The sequence below is a fragment of the Lupinus angustifolius genome, unplaced genomic scaffold (genome assembly GCF_001865875.1).
Source record: "Lupinus angustifolius cultivar Tanjil unplaced genomic scaffold, LupAngTanjil_v1.0 Scaffold_200_6, whole genome shotgun sequence".
NCBI lineage: Eukaryota > Viridiplantae > Streptophyta > Magnoliopsida > Fabales > Fabaceae > Lupinus > Lupinus angustifolius.
In genome coordinates, this window is record NW_017726800.1 from 60,239 (window position 1) to 82,742 (window position 22,504).

At 33.2% G+C, this 22,504-nt stretch overlaps 3 protein-coding genes across 5 annotated transcripts in view; 2 read left to right on the forward strand and 1 right to left on the reverse strand.

Annotated features, from left to right (window-relative positions):
- The window catches only part of LOC109340553 (pumilio homolog 4-like), a 6,552-nt gene extending 4,221 nt beyond the window's left edge, over positions 1-2,331 (forward strand). For both annotated transcript variants that reach the window (XM_019578276.1, XM_019578277.1), the window contains exons 8-12: positions 79-291; positions 389-499; positions 1,220-1,414; positions 1,640-1,814; positions 1,902-2,331. In XM_019578276.1, coding sequence (XP_019433821.1) covers positions 79-291; positions 389-499; positions 1,220-1,414; positions 1,640-1,814; positions 1,902-1,927 — 720 coding nt within the window. In that variant the 3' untranslated portion in view covers positions 1,928-2,331. The remainder of the gene's footprint in view (positions 1-78; positions 292-388; positions 500-1,219; positions 1,415-1,639; positions 1,815-1,901) is intronic.
- A 904-nt stretch (positions 2,332-3,235) lies between these two features.
- LOC109340544 lies at positions 3,236-8,349 on the reverse strand. Of its 2 annotated transcripts, none has more exons than XM_019578260.1 (11): positions 8,215-8,349; positions 7,383-7,782; positions 7,053-7,288; positions 6,579-6,652; positions 5,895-5,949; positions 5,195-5,269; positions 5,023-5,096; positions 4,874-4,922; positions 4,295-4,379; positions 4,083-4,139; positions 3,236-3,540 (listed from the first exon to the last, which is right to left on the reverse strand). In XM_019578260.1, exons 2-11 carry the CDS (start codon positions 7,708-7,710, stop codon positions 3,482-3,484), a joined length of 1,092 nt encoding a protein of 363 aa, XP_019433805.1. In that variant the 5' UTR covers positions 7,711-7,782; positions 8,215-8,349; the 3' UTR covers positions 3,236-3,481. The 2 variants fall into 2 exon arrangements, with proteins under 2 accessions (XP_019433805.1, XP_019433803.1); XM_019578258.1 differs by having other exon boundaries at positions 7,053-7,303.
- A 4,456-nt stretch (positions 8,350-12,805) lies between these two features.
- Positions 12,806-20,241, forward strand: LOC109340546 (ABC transporter G family member 24-like). Its single transcript, XM_019578262.1, has 14 exons — positions 12,806-13,094; positions 13,503-13,579; positions 13,905-14,177; positions 14,526-14,589; positions 14,691-14,837; positions 15,338-15,372; positions 15,473-15,546; positions 15,865-16,808; positions 17,179-17,475; positions 17,963-18,445; positions 18,696-18,844; positions 19,017-19,306; positions 19,430-19,563; positions 19,959-20,241. The coding sequence occupies exons 1-14, from the start codon at positions 12,859-12,861 to the stop codon at positions 20,113-20,115; spliced, it is 3,360 nt and encodes a 1,119-aa protein (XP_019433807.1). The 5' UTR covers positions 12,806-12,858; the 3' UTR covers positions 20,116-20,241.
- Positions 20,242-22,504: the final 2,263 nt, after the last annotated feature.

Below are 22,504 nucleotides of genomic sequence, written 5' to 3' on the forward strand. Positions count from 1 at the left end.
CACACACACACAACATTTTCACTCTCTATTATTTGCTTTTAAGATAAGGTAAGCAATGAATGCAATATTTATTGACAGGCCCTGGAGGTGGTTAATGTGGATCAGCAGACTCAAATGGTTTCAGAGCTCGATGGTGCAGTAATGAGATGTGTACGCGATCAAAATGGAAACCATGTTATTCAAAAGTGCATAGAGTGTATCCCTCAAGATAGAATTCAGTTTATCATCTCATCTTTTTATGGGCAAGTTGTTGCACTTTCTACTCATCCTTACGGGTGCCGAGTTATTCAGGTTTAGAACATTGTACATGACATTTATATTCTATCAAGGCAGTGATGAGCTTTTTTATTTTAGTATATTATTTAACAGTTTACATGGATGATAACAGAGGGTTCTTGAACACTGTGATGATCCAAGTACACAACAAATTATCATGAATGAAATCATGCACTCTGTCTGCAATTTAGCACAGGATCAATATGGAAATTATGTTATTCAGGTACATAGCCATCATAATGTGAATTTGTTTCATGTAGATGATTGGAAATGCACACCTACACTAGAGATGCACATTCTATGTAGTGTCACTTCACAAACAACTTATTTCTGCTTCTGTCATGGTCTTGGCTCTTAGCCATTGATCAGAAGAAACTGTGTTTTTGTAATGTCTGAAGCAATAATATTCTAACAGAATTATTGGATGTGTGTTGCTTTTCTTGTTTGACCTGAAATCTTGCATTTTAGATCTGATGCACATTGTTTATACTCTACTGGTGGATCATTTCTTATAATGATATCATTTTATGTAGAAAAGGCACATGCCTTGGCCATGTCCATGTTTTCCAAATTAAAATAGACTCCGTTAAGTGGCTAATAATTAGACATTTATTGCACTTGCATATTCAGACACTTGCAGCTGCTATTCCAGTTTCAATCCTTTTGTCTGAGTTAATGTGTGCAGCACATTACCAGTCTTAACTATTGTCGGCAATACTTTTGTGGCCATTTGATTAATTTTTCGGTTTCATATCTGGATTTTTAGCTGCAAATAACAGATTAGATTAATTTTTAGGTTTCTGTTTTCTTTTAGAAATTTTTTTTGATTGCTTATTGATTTATATGTCCATTTGAGAACAAGTGCTGTATCATAGCGTATCTATATTATGTTTATTGTTTACTAATGCTTTTGTTATTTCTATGACATGCTTTTGTTTGCTAGCATATCATAGAGCATGGTAAATCACATGAACGGACTGCTGTTATCAGCAAGCTTGCTGGGCAAATTGTTAAGATGAGCCAGCAAAAATTTGCTTCTAATGTTATTGAGAAGTGCTTGGCTTTCGGTTCTCCGGAAGAACGTCAGATTTTGGTGAATGAAATGCTTGGTACCTCTGATGAGAATGAGCCCTTACAGGTTTTAACCCCTTTCACCTCTTATTGTGCAAAATTTCAGTCTTCCCAAGGCTGGAAGATTATCTGTTGCTCATTATTCTTTTCATGTCTTTGTATATAGTTATAATGTTTCGAGTGTAACCATGTTATGTTTTCTTATACAATTTCAACTATCAAATTACATTGTTTTGCATGTTTATCAAATTGGACATGCTTATTGAGAAAAAATATAACATTCAAACTGTAGGCTATGATGAAGGATCCTTTTGGAAATTATGTTGTGCAAAAGGTCCTAGAAACTTGCGATGATCGAAGTCTTGAGCTAATCCTTTCTCGCATCAAGGTTCACTTAAGCGCCCTGAAGCGGTATACTTACGCCAAACATATAGTTTCTCGTGTAGAGAAGCTCATAACCACCGGAGGTAAGGGATTGATTGAAGACTTTCTTCCTTACATAAACTTGCATTGCTTGCTTATAAACCATCATCATCCTGGTTTCTCATTTGCAGAGAGGCGTATAGGGTTGTTGGCCTAATTTACTATATCCTCGGGAGGCATCTTAGTTGGCGTCTCGAGGACGCTACATAAAGGTTGTACAGCTGACATTAATGCTAATATTTTAGCAAGTTTCCTCAGCAAGCATTGGAGATAAGCTCAGCTGAACCAATGGAATAATTTATTTACTGTTACTCGAAAGAATAACTCCATTAGGAGAGTTGTTTGACTTAGAATGTCAAGATTAGAATCATGGCAGTGTGTCCTTTTTGAGAATGTATATTGGGTTCATTGTCTGTATAAAGCAAATCAATGGTAAATGATTAAGTGCAGTACCAGGGTCTGTAGATCAGTATATTTGCTTTCATATCAGGTATGTAAATAATATATACTGCAATTTCTCAGGCTAATCTTGTGCATTTGATTCCCCAACTTATATTCCAAGTGCATTCTTTTTTGTGTATATGGTAGAATTTAATTGTTCCACTCTGGAACGGAAGTTAATTTAATTAATTGCAGTGAAGGGGAATAATTTGTGGTGTCAAGGGTGTTAACTTTATTTGAGTTAAATGAAATAAATCTCAATACAACCATTTACATTAATTTCAGCTATTAAGAATACTTTAGAAGTATCTTATAACTTCTGGACTAGTTTTGAATTTAACAAGTGGTTGGTTTGTAACTTTATTTCATATACACTACCCAAAGAAGAGAGATTATGGCATCACACAATTACAAATTTCGGTGGGTTTTACTGTTTAGTAATATTTGTATTTCACAATTCATGGACCAACTCAATGTTTCTTGTTTTTGTTATATGTTGGATCATTGCTTAATAAGGCTTGTTTTATTGAAATAGTGAGTTTATCTCTAAAGTAAATAATATAATAATATATTTAACCTTTATTTATGAAGTATATTATGACCATAACCCAGTAGACAAGGTAAAATGTAACTTTTTTCTCAAATGAGTTTTATGATACTTTACAATTAGGCAATCTTTCCTTATAATAGCAAAATAAATACTTAATAATCAAGTGTCTTATTTGTACATTATAATTGATGAGAATATTATAGTTGGTTCTAAGTTCAAAGATTTAGGAAGAGAGAATAGGGGAAAAAAGGCAATAATCTCCGTAGAGGATGAAATTTAGATAGAGAGAATAAACTAATTATAATATTAGAATATTTTTTATTTTTTATTTTTAAATGTGATTGAAATAACAAAAGAATGATTGTGACAACAAACTTCCATCATTTATATTTTGGATACTTAACCATCCAACACTATTGAAGTGACAGTTAACTTAGTATAAACTGGCCCCTCCTCTTTTCTAAAAAGATACTATAAATAAAATAATATATATACAAAAGAATAAGTAGTATACCAAGAAAAAAATGTTAGTATATACAAAATATAATGGAAGCGTAGTTAGTATTGGCAACAACACCAACGATGAGCACTAGCAGCAATGCTATAAATATATGCAGCTGCAATTTATGCTCATATAATCACAAAGCTAACTATAGACAACTAAGAACAGATTAATCTACAATTGAAGCATGAAATAGTTGCATCCATTGTGCACTGATCCTAGCAGCCGATATTCCACCATTTCTTCTTTTTCCTTGTATGCGGTGAAGATGGTAATTCTGAATATGAAATTACATACAATACAATACAATAAATGAACATATATTAACCACTATGTTTCTCCAACTGCAATCAAAAGGAAAATATGGTGGTTGCTTTTATGGGGTGCTGATTAGAAAAGCAAAAAAAGTGGTTGCAGCCTTCAAAATGCATCAAACAAACAAGAATGACCAGAAGACCAAGAGGGTGAAAATCAACAAGTTCCTACTGGTTCTTCGGTCAACCGTGAATCAAGATTCAAAATACACAGGCATCATGCATGCTTCCACTCTGAGAACAAGTGGTGTATCCCACAAGAGGGTAAAATTTAGAATTTAAGTTGGTTTGCTGAAGACTTTTTAGTCACATTATGGTAAATAGGATTTCTGGCATAATAGTTGGTATATGAATGCAGAAAATACTTTGAACCTTTACACACAGACTTAATGAAGCACGATAAAAATTAAATTGGATGCGGAAATACATAAATGATAAACTCCAATACTTCACATTCTAAAATATCTAGTTTTACAGTGTTTGTACAAATGCACAAAGAAGTTACCTCCTTCTGGATAGATTGGGTTGTAATGCACCTCTGCCCAAAAGCTCAGAAATATCACTGCACAAGTCACAGGTAATGACCATAGGCTTAGCATATAGTTGAAACATATCTTAAATTACTATTACAATTGGTACATGTCACAGATTATGTACCAGAGCATACAAATTAGTCCAATAAAACATTATAAAGCTTAAATACTAATAAATGCATACCTCGTTCAGACTTCTGCATCTGTGGAAGAATCTCGATGTAACATGTGTCCTTAAAAGATGTGATAACAAAAATTTTGACACCATACTGAAAAGGACAGATGACACATGACAATATCAGTCATAAAAGTACGAGGATTAAACATCGACAAAAATGCATTGTTCAGCACTTCAAGACATAAAGTATTCAGCTTAAAGTCCATCCATCCACAGGATACCCAATTTATCCATAACGACTACAGAATGGGAACATTTATATATTCAAAACAAAACTTGCTGCATTAATAAGTCCTGTAAATGTTTATCACATCATCCGTCTAACCTTTTTTAAGCTAGCAGCATACAACAGTGGTCTTTCAAGCCACAAATCATTTTTTTACCAAATAAAGATTATATCCGATCATTTGAACCTTGCAAAAAACAGTGATAAAGTTGACTAGAACTTCAAAAGAGAAGAGATGTCCCTAAAATCAATTGATTGAATGATTAGATGATCAATTTGTAACTCTGACCGTTATTTTAACAGTCTCTGTATAGTAGGGAAGGCAACAAATAAAATTGAAATTGTTTGTTTCCTCATACCCAATCTGCAGCAGCCTGCAACGTAACGTGGTCGCCCCATTCGCCGCTCCTAATTTATCCACACAATAGTTATCAGCAAACAAAAGGTCCTCGATAAAGTCATCATATCGTTTCAAATAATGCACCATAGTGACTAGATATAGACATACTTGCTCATCTTCTTCAAATATTCACCATAAGCCATAGGAACATAACCAGAATATAGTTCTGGGAAATACTTGAGCTGACAAAACACAGTGAAAAACAATGTATCAATAACAAGACTGTTAAGGTAAAGGGAGTCCACCCAGCAGCAATACATTTTTACAATCACCAACAAACCTGTTGAATAATTTGTTCCCGCACAAACTTGTGATGACCCTGAGAGCGATAGAGTTGATCTGACAAAGAACGAAACTGGAACAATATGCAATCAATAAGACAATAAGGCACTCAATTTTGAGTGAAGAATATGAAGTATAATGAAACTTATGTATAACGATCCACACTAATGTTCAATGGTCATAAAATATAATTTTAGCAAATTCAAATATTTAGTTATATAACTGTAAATTTGTCAAATTGCTTTATATTGAGAAAACTCATCTTACCAGAGAAAAGGGTAAAATTCTGATAAAATTTCAGTGTGGTGGGAGTTTTACTCTATCAGTGAACCATATGATCCACCCTTTTAAAAATCTGTTTATTTATGATCCTGTGTATTGATAGTGCTAAGAGCCATGCATCAGGAAGGTTTTCTACCTTCTCACAGGCTAGGGCAAATAAAATCCCAAAGTTAATTTTGCTAACAATTACTTGTGTTATTATTTTCGAAAAATGTGTTAATTTAAGTGGTTAAATTCCGAATGAAGATGGTGGTCGAAGTATTCCTACGCCTTTCAATTATATGAGCAGGTCATGACAGGACGGGTGATAGGTTTGAATTTTTTCTCAGTTTACTTCCAAGGATGAAATAAATCTTAAAATATAGGAACTGATATATATCTCAAAAGTAATGTCCACTCAAAGATAAAGAACCAACCTGGCAGTTACCATCTCCTTCAACCTTACGCTCAATCACATCATATAACTGCAATCTAAAAATATGACCACATTCTGAAAATTAGAAAAATGCTCAATCAAAAAAGTAAGAGACACATTTTGATCTAAATTACATGCAAAGTGTAGAATAAAAGAATTCGATAGAACGACATGTATTTGACTTATTAAATCTTCTGCTTGTCCAATATTCCCCTCTACTGTCCCTCACTCTTTTGTTTTCCGAAGAAATTGGCTCACGGGATATAGAGAAGATTATAAAGGATTTTGCATGATCCAGGGTGGGATTAGTATTGCATACTTTCAAATTATGGAGGCCTAGGGCCTGGGGATTATGGTTTCTAAAATATGGCTTTGGCAGCTAAACAATATGGAGATCTTTTAGAAACTGTCATAAAGATGAACTCTTTAAGTCACCCATTTTACAGGGTGTGTCCCTCTACACTACGGCATGGGGTGACTTTATGACTGTTCACCCGATCCATCTCCACAGAAACATTAAAAACTGCACTAGATAATGTCTCCTTGTATTTTTTATAAGGAATACGTGTCTCAATAACTCTGCACCAGTGTAGTAAAAAGCTGGTGACATGTAATTGAAGTATTGTACTGCTATCTAGGAAACAACTAAAACCAAGGGATATGAAATTAACTGAAAAATAAAGACCTGTCTAGCAGCCTTTGATGATCTGATATTTCTTCGTCATCAGATGGTATTTTTTCATTGGTTTTAGGAATATGCTGCAAACATAAAAAAATAATTAAGTGTGTGAATTACTATAAACATTAGGGTTTCATAGCTATGCTAAAATGTTAAACATATATCACTTATGTATCAAGTATATAAACAAGAACTATATGGCTCTAGTTTCATATACATGGCAGAGTATGGTAGATAATTATTCTATCACTTTGGTTCCATCATTTCTATCCAAAATAAAAAATATATTTTTTCATGCAAGCCTCATAAGGTTAAAAGCTCATCATTCAAATTTTGCAACATGCAAGAATTTTTTGTATGAAAAAATGCTCTTAATCATGCAAAGAAAGGGAACTCCAAATGGCAACTAATACAGTAGCAAGTTATAGTAAAAAAAGAAATATGATCACTTTGAATAAAGCAGCAAGCAACTACACTTACAGGAATCGGGATCATCTGGTTCAGTCTTTTGCCTACTTCACCATCAAGAGCAGACTCATCTGATATTTCCAGCAAACGCCAAAAGTCATCACAGGTAACAGGTATCTCTCCTGCCTCAGACAACGACCCAGAAACTCCAATTTCATGAACATTGTTGTCCCTTTCACTTGGAACATAGTTCTCCATTTCTTTCATATTGTTTGGCTCATCCACGGTGTTCTGGCAAGAGTCATTGCCTACATTATGACAATCTATCATGACAAGTTTTATAAAACCCTTCATGAATAACAATAACTAATAAAAAAATTACAACTACCAAGGTTGTACTACCATAGTTATAGCTTCCATTTGAAGAAATCCAATCTTGGGCGAGAACAGATTTTCGCAGGTGCTCATTCTCAAAATTGGATTTTTCAGAAGTCTTCATAGACTCAAGTTGTGCTAATTCTTCTTGATAAGCACGTGCTAGAGCCTCGTCATTCTCCACGTAAGTTGGCTGACAGAAGCCTTCTCTAACATATTGAGTTTGACTAAAATCTTGATCATATCGAGTTATGATACTAGGTGGACCACTATTTGTATGAGTGCAACCATCTAGAAGATGAAGACCCCATCGAACAACATCGGGATCCATGCCATTTGTTGCCATATGGCCCATAAAACAAATAAAACTCTATCCACTCCACGAAATAAGTTGATTTTACTTTGTGCCCCCAATGATTTCAATTGCCTGAAAAAGGAAAAGGGTTAATATACCATATATATATATAGGATGCAATCCTTTCAAAACACACATTGGTGATCTCTATGCTATTGGCTAGGCGATAAAAGCAATAAATTAAAAACAAATATAGAAAGAAACTAATTAAACTAATCAATTATGTTATACAGCCCTATGATCAATCTCATATCAGAACCATCATACCAGAAAACCCAAAAAGTATTTCAAAATTTTCAGTGAAACCCAGAAACCCAAATTAGAAAAAGATAATATAATGTTTTATTTCAAGTCATAAAGAATCAAACTTGCAACATACAACCCAGTAATCATATATTTTTTGAATAAAAAACTGAAACCCTAAACCCATATGGTGAGACAAAATTCCGAAAGCAAGCAAGTATTAAGAATCAGAAATTGATTAAGAAAAAAAAGGAGAGAAACCTTGATTGGATAGTGTGATGAAACGAAGAAGGATGATGTTTGAGAATTGAGAATAAGAGGAAAGATGGTTGTTGAAGAAAACAAGATATGGTAGGAAGAAGAGAATGAAATGGTGGGAATGAGAATCTGGGAATGCGGGAATGGTAGGCTAAATTAATATTTAATATTAATAAATACTTTATTATTATTATTAGTTCTATTGTTCTAATGTTCCATTATATTTTATGAATTATTTTAAATAAAATATTAAATGTTTGTTTCGCCATACTTTGTATCATCTGTACCTTTGAAGGCCTTATGCATACAGAGATGACAAAATGGGCAGTCGGCCTGTTTAGCCCGCGTCCATAAATGCTTGCGAAAATTTAAGTGGATGCGGGCATGCCCACATTGGTTAATAGACAAAATTCATTGCCCTGTCTATTTTAAAACAGGTTAATAGGCTTGCGGGTGGCCCGCGGATATTGTTTAGTAATTAAAAAAATAAAATTTTTATATAATAAATGAAATCAAACTAAATAAAGTAGTTGAAGATAAAAAATTAACAAAATTTGTAATATTTTATATGAAATTTAACAAATTACATTAGATTACAATTTTTGTAGGATTAGAAATCACATTTAATCATATTTATTTAAAAAAATTTACTTTTTCCTTAAATTATGTTTATGGACTGCTCAATGGAAATGCCCGCAAACTTGGCGAGCAAATGGGTAAAAAATTTATGTTATGCCCGCAAAATAATGCAGGTTATGCGCGCGCCTGCAGGCAATGTCCGCTTTGTCTATCTTTATATACGTAGATGGGAATACCCTTTGTTTTAAAAAAAAAAAAGTAAGGAGATTATCCTAATCATGCTTAGGAGCCTAAACATAACATAAATCTACACATTACTCATATATCACTTTTTGTACTACCAATAATATTTCCCTACTATTTTTTTTGGTAAAGAGCTAATTTCTTTTGGATATTACATGGCCGACTTCCATAAATAGCGTTCCATAAATCGAACCTTTGAATTTTTAATTATCATAAAGATCTAGTAAAGTTTTAAATTACTAACCATGACATTGATGGTACAAATGACATATTTTAGAAGAAACTTATTTGGAAGAACAATTAATTCTTTTTACGTAACTTATTTATTATTTTATTACGCATGAATTATAATGTCACTAAATTTTTTGACATTGTGATCAGTATAATTATATAGATGAGTTTTGATATATATAAATGAAAATTAACGTAATTATAGGGTAAAAGATTTAATGCATGCCGTGTAGAATGAACAAAAACACTTAAAAACTACGAAGAAAAAATTAGGCTGACAATAATAAAAATATTTAAAAACTGTATAAATAGTAATAATTATAGATAATTAACACGTGACATCACACCGACTCCAATGTATTTGTATTTGTACGGCAGTGGATGCATGGATCTACAACAGGGTAAGGAGTAATTGAGTTATTTTATTAGGAGTGAGTGGGAACAGGATATAAATTTATCACATGCATTACACATACTATAATCAATGTAATTCAATAATGTCCATATCTAAATGTATCCTTAATTTGCAAAATAACTAGCATACGATGTTTTTAACTTAAGTTCAAGTTTAATGATTACCCTTATGTGGTACTACCAATATTATTCATCATCTTATGAATAAGAAACTAATTTTTTGAGATATGTATTATCCATCATAATAAGTATTATTCATAGAAATTGAACCCTTACTTTTTATATTTTTCTAAAAATCTAAATTAGAAGAACTTGTTGGTTCTCATGCCATATTTAAATCTGATCTGATGTAAACCTGACGACAATGATCACCATGTAACGCCAACCACTTCAAACACATATTTCTTAATCTCAGGTACAGATGATAATGGGAGGTGCATGTATAGGTAATGTTTATCTGTATGGAATATAGATGTCAAACAAATTTTTAAGTTTAAATATTTATTTATACATTTTCTAGCAATTAATATATAGAAATATTTATTAAGGAATTATAGCACATATAAGTTTAATTCTTAAAATACATTACTAAATACTACAATCATTCTTTTATAGGTATAGTCTTGAGTGTTTATTACACAAGTTAAGAAATTTATTGGGTTCTTTTGTTTTTAACAAAATTGTTTTTTCTACCATGCTCTACACGGCTATATTCTCTCCTCATATAAATAAATTAAACTTATAACCAAAAAAATTATTTTTATTGGTTTTTAAAAAATATTATAAGAGTACAATTTTATTTTCATTTGTTTTTGAATAAAAAAAAGTATGGAGTAATTGACAAAAGTATGCAAGTGGGAGAAATGATAAGTTGGACAAAAATGTATATAGCATTTTGTAAAAAGATTATGAAGTAATTAATTAATTATTATTGTCTTCCACGCCAAGAACGACAGTTAAATAGAAATAAAAAATTATGATAATATGATACTTATAAAAGAATAGAGAGGTCAATAAAAAAATGAGTTATAAACTCTAACAACAAAATTGTAATATATAAAATATTGATTAGAAATTTTTTATAAACGGGTGCATATTGCGATATATGCACCCTCACCTACAACTATTATCCCTAAACTCGGTCAGAGTAAAAATAAGAATTAAAATGTAAATAATTTCTTGAGGAAAACAAAGACTTACACTCGTAACTCTATAAAACATAATTTTCAAGTAAAAAGAACACTGATTTTGTTTCAAAAAATACATAACTACGTATTTATTTTCAACCTAATTTGTTTCGAAAAAAAGAATACTCATTTCGAAGGTAATTAACTTATCTAACTCGTTTCAACTTTATCAATTTTGATAATTTCGCCCTTACATTAAGAAGCCTAAGCATTAAAATATTAAATTGGAATAAATAATACAATCAATTATTTTAACTATAGTTGTAGAGCTTTCCAAAAAGGAAAACTCTTGCCAAAAATAAGCGTATGCCACTTGAAGTGGCAAGCACACGGTATTCTTTAGTAAAAGGCGAAAGAATAGTTCGCTTTGTACTTACCACATGGCTGCGTGATTTAGTTGAACTTCATATCTTTTTATTTATAGCACACTGACATTACTCCATCCAACACACTGGGCAATGTGGGCTTTGGTTAGAAACAGAAACACAACTCCCCACAGTTTTCCCTCCTCTATGCATTACGAGTCTTCGTTCTTTGATATTTCTTTCACGTAGTTTCTATTTAAGACTCCATATCTTAATGTCTCACTACAAAGGAGGAAGAAACTTGGTCAACAATGAAGCTTGGTACAACAAAAAAGTGACCAAGACTCTTTCTATATATTAAGCACACTCCTGCTATAAATTATAACCCAGTGACTCAAATAAGTAATAAAGTTAAACTTAAAAGAGCAAATTACGCTTGAATAGTATTATAATGCACTTAAAAGAACATGTTACAGAATCATTTCTTGTAGAACTGTGTGATAGTCATATCCAAACAATGTCACCCAGAAATTTACGAGCTGGAACACCTCTTATCTCAACATCAACAAGTGGTGCCTGAAATATCAAAAAGGTTGAGAGTTCTGAGTCATTCTGTGTGATATCAAGAGCACGCATCTGATCCTGAAAATTTTGTTTTCAATAAGTTTTCTCTTGCTTACAATCAAAATGAACAGTGAATATGAGTGTCCTCTGTCCATATGCTAAAGCTTTTTAATTGATCAAAACATAACTTGATTTTTATCAAAAATAAATTTAATTGATAATTTATGGATCAATTATAAATATTTAACACATGAAATAGAAAACTGATTGTCTAGTTTGGTAGATCAAAACTAGAGTAAATTAATTGAGAGAGTCATAAAGTTATAGGGAATATATGTCCTAAAATAATTATGTTTCTATGTTCTTAGTTAATCAAGTTTTCTCCAAATAATATAAAAATATTATTGTATTTTTTAGAATTTTTATTTTTAATTAAATGACATTTTTTATTAGAAGGAAATTGTGGTAGTAATAGAAACAATTGATCTTTGTTCTAAGTGGATAATAATTTGTGTCCCAAATGGTATCATAAATCATATCCCGGACTAATGAGAATATATTCATGTTAATTAAAAAATTATATTTTATTTTATTTTTCAATCAATATTATTGATGAGAGACATGGTTTGAGTAGGAAACATACTTACATTTGCTTATGAAAAACGACTATGTTATATTTGCATTCCATTTTGTAGAGAAAATATTAGTGTGGTCGATTTGGTGTCATGTTCACACAACCTCGTTCGAACGTGGTCTCATGACTCTCCCCCTAAGGGTCCCACCATACCATTATCATGCCCTTCTTCAACTTCAACCCCCAAGTTCCAACATCCCATGTGTCTTCTATTCAAAGATTCTCTTCCTTGGAACATGTAAATACTCAACTACTTTAACCAATCATATCATTAACTAATAAACTATAACTATACTTATTCTAATTAATCATACATTCATATCAAGAGTCCTACTGATATTTTTCTAAGGAAATCGAATACAAAAAATATATCTTTAAAACTATGGTATTTGAATTTTCTTAAGTCTTGAATACAACATGTTCAATCTACATTTCTTGAAGCAGAACCTTAAAGGCTTAAACCATTTTGTTGTGAGGAACAATCAACAACATGTGTAGGTGCACCAGCTCAAAGCACTTAAGGGTGCTCCAATGGCTACCCATTTTGGTTATGAGCATGTTGTTCATTGGGATAATACATTGCCAAGAAATGAATGACTATGACCAAATTAATAACCCTGCTGTTCTTCCCTTTATTACTGAAATCGTCTATACTAGACTTTCCAATCTCACCTCAGTTCTCAGTCAAGAAATCAGTTCACAGTCCACTTTCTGTGTCAAAGATCCGTGAGTATTTCATTTTCTTCTTTTTATGATGCAGAAACACTTCCAAATGGTTGTTGTACTTGTACACATTTGTGATACTATTATATCAAATACTTTGATATTTTTAGATACTTTTCGTCTATTTTTATGACTTTTTTCTGTATTAACATATCTAGATCGTGTTGTATCCGTATACCTATCCATGTTTCCTAGGACCTTTCATAAGGTTCTTCGTTATCTCTTCATTCCACGGGTAAAGAACTAATCCATTTTGTATGTATAGTTGCCCCTCCCAACTAGTGTCGCTCCCAAGAATCAAACATTTGACTTTTTGGTCTATCTGGGATCTAGTGGAGCCTAACAACACTATACCAACGCCATGTTGAATTGATACTGATTTAACTATGAAACTGAATTTTCTTGTTTCAGGGATGCTGATTGGAATCAGGCATTTAATTTTTCATCTGATTTGGGCTTCTTGACTTCTTGCATTACCAAGACTAGAGGCATGAAAATAAATTACACTGTTGATCCAATTTGTTTCTAAAAAATAGTATATGAAAAGAAAAGATACCCTTGTTTTCCCATTTCATTAATATTCCTTCATTCTCTTTCTCATTTCATTCATACATCTAATGGAACATAAATTTTTAGAATGTACTGCATGCTTATTGGTCTATGAGGATGAAAATTATGATGATATTAAAACTAATGTACTACATTTTAACTTTCAATTACCATTTAGCATTCTTACTTACTCATTTCACACATAGCATCATTCTGCTGATGCTTTAGACTCTGCTGGTTCTCATGGTTCTGATGATTTAACAGGAGATATTACGAGACGCTTGTGCACCGCGGCAGAAGTGAAGTTTTACTTAGATAGTTTATTGGAGAGATCTACAAGTGCCAGTTATTTAGAACCTAACAAGAACTGCAATTTAACATCATCTGTCCCTGGTTGTGAGCCAGGATGGGCCTGTAGTGTTCACTCAGACCAGAATGTTGATCTTAGAAATTCGAAGGATATACCTGCAAGAACTTCAAACTGTCAACCATGTTGTGAAGGCTTCTTCTGTCCTCATGGTATCACATGCATGATGCGTAAGTGTAACGATAATCTTTAGAATCCTCTCTTCTTTACTGATAGCTGCAAATACCTTATGATTCTTTAAGATGAAATCAAAATTTATCTAACTTTTAAGCATAATCAAGGATTTAGAAATGTCCTGGCTAATTCATATCTTTTGGAACTATCTTATATTGTGCTAGTCAACAAAATAATGTTTATTTTTGTAATCATTTTCAATTTACATGATAAGATATATTTAGTGGTGAAATTGAAATATATTGACAATATTTGTGATAACATTGATAATTGTCAATATCTATTCTAAAAGATCTATCTGATTTTTCCATCTTTTTCTGTGATTTTCAATGTTGTTCTTGAAGCTTGCCCTCTAGGTTCTTATTGCCCTATTGCTACACTCAATAAAACTACTGGCATATGTGAACCGTAAGTTGTAATTCTAGCCCTAAGCTTTTTCCGTATTATTTTCGAGTTGTTGTCTGCATGCATTATTGTGTATAAAATTAATCAATGGATATATTTTGCAGATATCTTTATCAACTGCCTCCAATGCAGCCAAACCATACATGTGGTGGAGCAAATGTATGGTCTGATGTTAGTAACAGTGGTGAGATCTTTTGCGCAGCCGGATCTTATTGTCCAACAACTACCAAAAGAATTACATGCAGTAGTGGGTATTATTTTGCTCCAATACATGGTTTCTCTTTATAAACTTATCAAGTTAATCTCATGTGTTAGAGATATTATAGTTCCTGCATTCAATAAGTTAAGCTTTTTTGGAAGTGATGGTTCAAAATATCGTATTAGAGCCTTTAGATCAAGTGTCTTGTCTCCCTCATTCTTCTCAATAATATTTGAATTTCAACACATGATCAAGATGGGTCTCAGCATTGCCGACGCTTCAATCTCGAAGGGCTATTGCATGTGGGGCGTGCTAGACATGTAATAAAATCATTGATGTGTCTTCTCCCAACAGCTTAAGCTTACGAAGAGAATGTCCTTTTATGGTTTCCCTAAAACGTAGATTTCGTACCTAGTCAGCAAAAAAATGTACCACTTTAGTTAATTTCAGAGTATAAGTTTATACTATTACCTGTGTTTCATGTTTATAAATAAGTATGCTGCTTCTGTTCATTACTCAGAATTTTCTGAACATTTTCTTTTGAAATTTCAGGCATTACTGCAGGACGGGATCCACATCTGAGAAAAGTAAGATATAATGAATGTGGAATTCTCACAGCTAAAGGATTGTGAATGTGTTACCATAGATATGCAGAGTTTATGTGACCATTTACTGATTATCTTGTAGGATGCTTCAAGTTAAGTTCATGTAATTCAAACTCAGCGTACCAGAATATCCATGCATATGGAATTATGCTCATTGTAAGTTGTTATTTCTTAAGCTGAATGGAGTATGGAATATATGGTCAGAAAAACTTCCATTTAGTTCATTGCATTGTTTCTCTGTACCCCAACATTTTGTGACTTAAGTGCTATAGTGGATATATGCTAAAAAGTTTCCAATATCTTATGGCTCCTATTTTTCATTTTTTAGATTTAACACCATGTCAAAAGATGATCTTTGAACCATGGTCAATGTTTACTACAATGTCACATAGAGAAACATAGATAGATACGCATACACATGCATAGAGAGAGACCATGTTGGAAGAGGTTAACACTTTTTAAATGCTTATGCAGGCGGCTTTGAGTACCTTGTTACTCATTATTTACAACTGTTCTGACCAAGTTCTCACAACTAGGGAGAGGAGAGTGACCAAATCTAGAGAGGCAGCAGCTAGAAGTGCGAGGAAGACCGCGAATGCACACCAGAGATGGAAAGCTGCAAAAGATGCTGCTAAGAAGGGTGCAAGTGGGCTGCAAGCTCAGCTGTCACGCAAATTCTCGATAAAAAAGGATGCAGAAAATCTTGAAAAATTTAAGGTTTTGAATCAAGCAACTCCTGAAAGAGATGTTGAATTGTTGCCACATTCATATCCTATTACTACTTCAAGCATGGCTGCAAGTTCTTCTGCGGTGCCAGTATCAAAGGAAAAGGGAAAAGGGCCTAGTGGTTTGATGCAGATTATACAGGAAATTGAAAATGACCCGGAAATTAATGACACCTTTACTGCAGAATCAGAAACTAGAGATACGAAGGTTACGGGAAATGTGACAAAGGGAAAACAGATGAATACTCGGAGCCAAATGTTTAAGTATGCATATGCTCAACTCGAAAAAGAGAAGGCTCAGCAACAAGAGAACAGGAACCTTACCTTCTCAGGAGTAATTAAAATGGCTACCAACACAGAGAAAAGGAAAAGGCCTTTAATTGAGATTTCTTTCAAGGATCTTACTCTTACATTGAAAGCTCAAAATAAACACATATTGAGATGTGTGACCGGAAAGATTAAACCCGGCCGAATAACAGCTGTCATGGGTCCATCAGGAGCTGGCAAGACAACATTTCTTTCATCTCTAGCTGGAAAGGCATTTGGGTGCTTGGTCACTGGTTCAATTCTTATAAATGACAGAAATGAATCAATCCACTCCTTTAAGAAAATTATTGGCTTTGTGCCACAAGATGATATAGTTCATGGAAACCTGACAGTGGAAGAGAATCTCTGGTTCAGCGCACAATGCCGGTATATTACTTCATTGAATATTCTAACTGCAGGATATTCTAAATTGTGTTCGTTGTCTTCATACAAGTTTATGCACTTTCCTTTGTCTGGATTTATATTCAACCTTTATGTTTTTTCCTAATTATTAATCCTGGATTGAACTGAAAGCTTCAAAAGTCATGTAGCTCTATCTTCCAAGCTCCAATGGGCATACATTAGTATTGGATAATATTGCAAGAAGCAATACTTTTAAGTTTTCATTATCATCTATGTTTACTCGCTACAAAATTTCTTTTGTCTTGTTTTCTTCTAATACTTTTGCATATATTATTTATTAAGTTAGTTTTTGTGTTTTTGTATGGTTTATTCAAGTTTCTTTATAATGTTAAAGGCTATCAGCGGACTTGTCAAAACCAGATAGAGTTCTGGTTGTTGAGAGAGTTATTGAATTCTTGGGGCTTCAGTCTGTGAGGAATTCCTTGGTTGGAACCGTGGAAAATCGAGGGGTCTCTGGAGGCCAAAGGAAGCGTGTAAATGTTGGATTGGAAATGGTTATGGAACCTTCACTTCTGATCTTGGATGAACCTACGTCTGGTTTGGACAGTGCATCATCTCAGCTCCTTCTAAGAGCACTACGACGTGAAGCTCTTGAGGGAGTGAACATTTGCATGGTTGTTCATCAACCCAGGTAACTTCTAATTCCATGTTTGCATAATTGGGATGTTTTCAGCTACAATTTACTATACTAGATTTTTTGTAGTTGGTTCAGAAAGTATTCATCCAAGGTTAATTCAAGACACCAAAGCAGCTAATATTTCAAGGGGATTTAGGATATATAAGGTCAATACTATAGGGTAATTTAGACTTATAAGTGGAATATTGGGGAGTGTGTCCTGCAAGTAAATAAGGTATTTTATGATATGCTTATTGCACATTGACAATGTTTTTTGCTCTTTATATTTTATGTTGACTTGACCATCTTGTGTCATAGAATAAGGTTGTGTTTTTCTATGGAAGTTGTAAACTCATGTGTGCCTTATTGTGTTACACATTTCTTTTAATTGCTCCTTGTTAGATACGCATTTCTCGTAACCAATTCTTAATTTCGATGTGCTGACACTTAACAGTAAGATGACCTTTCCTTGATTAATTACTATTTGGACTTCCTGCTTCAGCTATGCTTTATTCCAGATGTTTGATGACTTGATACTTCTCGGAAAAGGCGGTCTCACCGTTTATCATGGATCCGCGATGAAAGTTGAAGAATACTTTTCAGGCCTAGGGATCAATATCCCGGAGCGGATTAACCCTCCAGATTACTTCATTGACATATTGGAGGGCATAATAGTACCTGGTGGAAGCTCAGGGCTCAGTTACAAAGAGTTGCCAGTTAGATGGATGCTTCACAATGGATATCCAATACCTCATGATATGAGACAGCATGCAGAACAATTTGATACGTCCCTAAGTGTAAATTCAGCTAATGAAACTGGCCCTGGACATGATGAGAAAACCTTTGCTGGAGAATTATGGCAAGATGTGAGAATCAATGCAGAAGTGCGGAGGGAGAAGATACGGCTCAATTTCTTCACATCCAAGGATGTATCTAATCGGAAAACTCCTGGTCTATTCAAGCAATATAAGTACTTTCTCATACGGTAAACCATCTTTTGACCTCTTAGAAGTTTCATTTTTCGGATGGCTTGCTGAACTCTTCCTCAGTGTGGATTATTTTTTCCCTGGAGGATTATAAATTGACTTGTTTAATTAGAAGTGTGACATAAATTGTGCCAGTGGATTTTGTAAATGCTGGAGGTTGAATTACATTTCTTGCTATGACTTTACTATAGTCCAAGATTCTGCATTTTCTTCTGTCATGCTACTTACTCCATGGTAATGTTATTTCAGGGTTGGGAAGCAGCGATTACGGGAAGCTAGGATCCAAGCCATAGACTATCTGATTTTGTTACTTGCTGGAGCCTGCTTAGGATCGCTTACCAAATCAAGTGATCAAACATTTGGTGCAGCTGGGTACACCTATACGGTGATTGGTGTATGTAAGTTATACACATTCCTTCATAATAGACTAGAAATTTATGTGCTACTACTTTATTTTCTTGATATGGCATGAGTTTACCCTTGTGGTTAAAGTTCAACCACCCTTTTGAAAATGTGTTTAAAATAATAACTATCAAGTGCTTTATTCTCATCTGGTGTTGTTGATTTCAGCTCTTCTATGCAAAATAGCAGCCTTGAGATCATTTTCTTTGGATAAATTACTCTACTGGAGGGAGAGTGATTCTGGCATGAGCAGCTTGGCTTATTTTCTTTCTAAAGACACAATTGATCATTTTAATACAGTGATCAAGCCTGTAGTATACCTCTCTATGTTCTATTTTTTCACCAATCCAAGATCTTCTTTCGCCGATAACTACATTGTGCTTCTCTGCCTTGTATATTGTGTGACTGGCATAGCATATGCACTGTCCATACTTTTTGAACCTGGGGCAGCCCAGCTGGTGAGTATATGCAAGATCTTCTTTCGCCGATAAAAAAGTTATTTTTTTGCCAATCCCACAATTGAAATTTACTCATCATTGAGTATTTCCATTTCACTTCTAAGTATTTTATGTTTCTTGCAGTGGGCAGTACTTCTTCCTGTTGTTTTGACTCTGATTGCAACACAACAAATAGATAATAAAATTATGAAGGCTATAACTAATTTATGCTACTCCAAGTGGGCTTTACAAGGATTTGTAGTTGCAAATGCTGAAAGGTAATCTGTCAAAGATCATTATTTATGTATTACATTATTGCATTTTTACCTATGCTTAAATAGCTCAACAAAAAACAATGTTGATTTGTTTGGCATCAGTGTATCATCCATATTGAATGCATATATCAACAAAGACTATGATTTTTTTTAATGGTGGTAAAAGGTATACATGATTGCCCAAATTTCATGAGAATCTAAAGAGGTTGGTATCAAATATGATGAAGTATTTTGAATAATTTTTTGTGAAGAATATTATTAGCATTCATGTAAAGGGTAAAAGAAAAATAAGAAACAGGAAAGAATAATTGTGTGGTTTTGAATAGTTGTTCAGAATCACTCATAAGAATACAGGTTTAAGGATACTGAACATGCAGTTAATTACTTTTATACTGCAGATATCAAGGAGTATGGCTGATAACTCGTTGCGGTTCGCTTTTGAAGAGTGGATATAATCTTCATGATTGGAGTTTGTGCATATCGATCCTCATTCTTATGGGAGTAATTGCCAGGGCAATAGCATTTTTCTGTATGGTTACTTTCCGGAAGAAATAAGTCCAACTACCAAAAAAATGAGCTTCATTAAAACTTGAAAGAAACTACATTAGAATTCTCATGATCCAATAATGGTTGATCAACTTTCGGGTGTTGATACTGGTCATTGGCCTAAATTCATGCAAGTTGACAGTATACAAAAAAAGATTGTATACATTACTGTTATAGTCGATATTTTTGTCCATCAAGTCATATAAAATTGCACCTATGTTATTCCATTATCATATTCTGATACAATTTGGATAATACAACTGTGCATCCCCGATCATCGAGTCCTCGATGTGTCACTACTCAACGTCAGGTATTATGGCTCGAATCGTAAAATAAATAACCAAATATTTGAACACCATGATACCCATGACGTGTTGGACATCTATATTTTGGTTTGAGGAAAGCACACTACAGTATCCTTTGAAGTTCTTTCTCAATTTTAAATAGGAAAACTCAAGGTCCATTTTTTAAGGTGAGTTTTATACTATATTGTTTGCAAAGTTGTGAGGATCTCATAAGTATATTCCAGGATTCTAAATTCTTTTCTTTCCATTAGCCTCCAATACTCAATTCACGCTGCACATCAAACAACTTAATCAATCAGGGTGAGTTTATTTTCATACATCATAATATATCTTTTATCCTCCAACTTAATTTCTGATTTAAAGTTAATCTTTTAAGTCATTTTATGCTCTACGTTATTATTAAAGTTTTTAAAGTTAATCAACAACAGCCGAATCATGAAATATATTACAACGGTACCCGGAGATGGTTGACGCTTGTAACAATGAATTAAGCCACAGAAAAACATTTACTTCTAAAATAAGGAGGGAATCATGAAATCACTATTTCGGAAATAATATCTAGTCACTAATAAAAAGATACAAATAATATGTTATATGGTGCACCAATAATAATAATAGTGAAAATGTTTTTAATAATATGTTCATAATTATATGTGTTGATGTTTTGAACTCATAATAATATAACGTTTTCATCGCTATAATTCTTTTATCAAACCTTGACATATTCATACATAACGAGCATAATGCAAACAAATAAATTTACTATTTCTCTGTTTAGGTTTTCCACCGCAACCGTGACTAAGTTTATCAGTCATTAATATTAAAATGGCTGTCTCCTGACTTTGTCAATAAATTATAATTATATAAATTAAATTGAATAACAATATATTACAACAACCATATCTAATTAACATCGAGAACTTCTAAACTTTTGTAATATTATTTTCTAAACAAAACAAAAACCGTTAAATACAACGAAACAGTAAACGGAAAGCAATATTTACAAACTATAACTGTAAAGTTTTCAAAAAGGAAAACTCTTGCTGCTTAAATTTTGAAAGAAATGTTTAAAAACTATAACTGCAGAGTTTTCCAAAAAGGAAAACTCTTCCCAAAAATAAGCGTATGCCACTTAAAGTGGCAAGCACACGGTATTCTTTAGTAAAAGGCGAAAGAATAGTTCGCTTTGTGCTTACCACATGGCTCCGTGATTTAATTTAGATACATGTCTCCATATTTATACTGCACTGACAATACTCCATCCAACACACTTCGCGATGTGGGCTTTGGTTAGAAACAGAAACACAACTCCTCACTCACACTTCATTTCATGTTGCTTCGTCTGCGCCTCCTCCACAGTTTTCCATCCTCTATGCCTTACGAGTGCCTGTTCTTTCATCTTTCTTTCACTTAGTTTCTATTACATACTTCAGATCTAAATTTCTTAAAACAAAGGAGGAAGAAACTTGATCTATAATGAAGCTTAGAACAACAAAAAAGTGGCCAAGACTGTGCTTGGTTATGTCCACGAGATCCATATGTTTCAAGCTATTTGCTAATGGTTGCTTCAAGATGTAAACTATTTCATTTGGAGTATTCTTGAATCTCCTAGAAAAACCCAGCATGTTCCAGAAACAATACATTCCTCAAGATAACCAAACTTTCTTATGCTCCACATAGTGAAACTGAACTTATCCTTATGCTGTTACTTATCTTAATGTTGGAAGTTGGAATAAGCTTAAGAGATTGTTTTCATACTGGTCATTTGTTTGTGCTTTTGAAATTCAATTAAAGAAATACTTTGACAACCAAATATAATTTCCAGGAAATAAATTGTCAAATTCATGACCGAACAACCAAAATTTTCAATAAATATTGTAGCAAAATGAACCACATTCAGCGACCTTTGGGGGCTTCTAACAAACAAAAAGTTAAATCAAATATTACAAGCTGAGAAGCAGCAAGTGAAGAAGGTCCTAAGTGACTAGTTTAAAACCATCACATTTGTCTCTGTTAGTCAAAAGCTAGTCTTTACCAAGTGAGTAAACTCTTAAATCTAAATCTAAAGGTTTTATTGGTGCCTTATATATGCA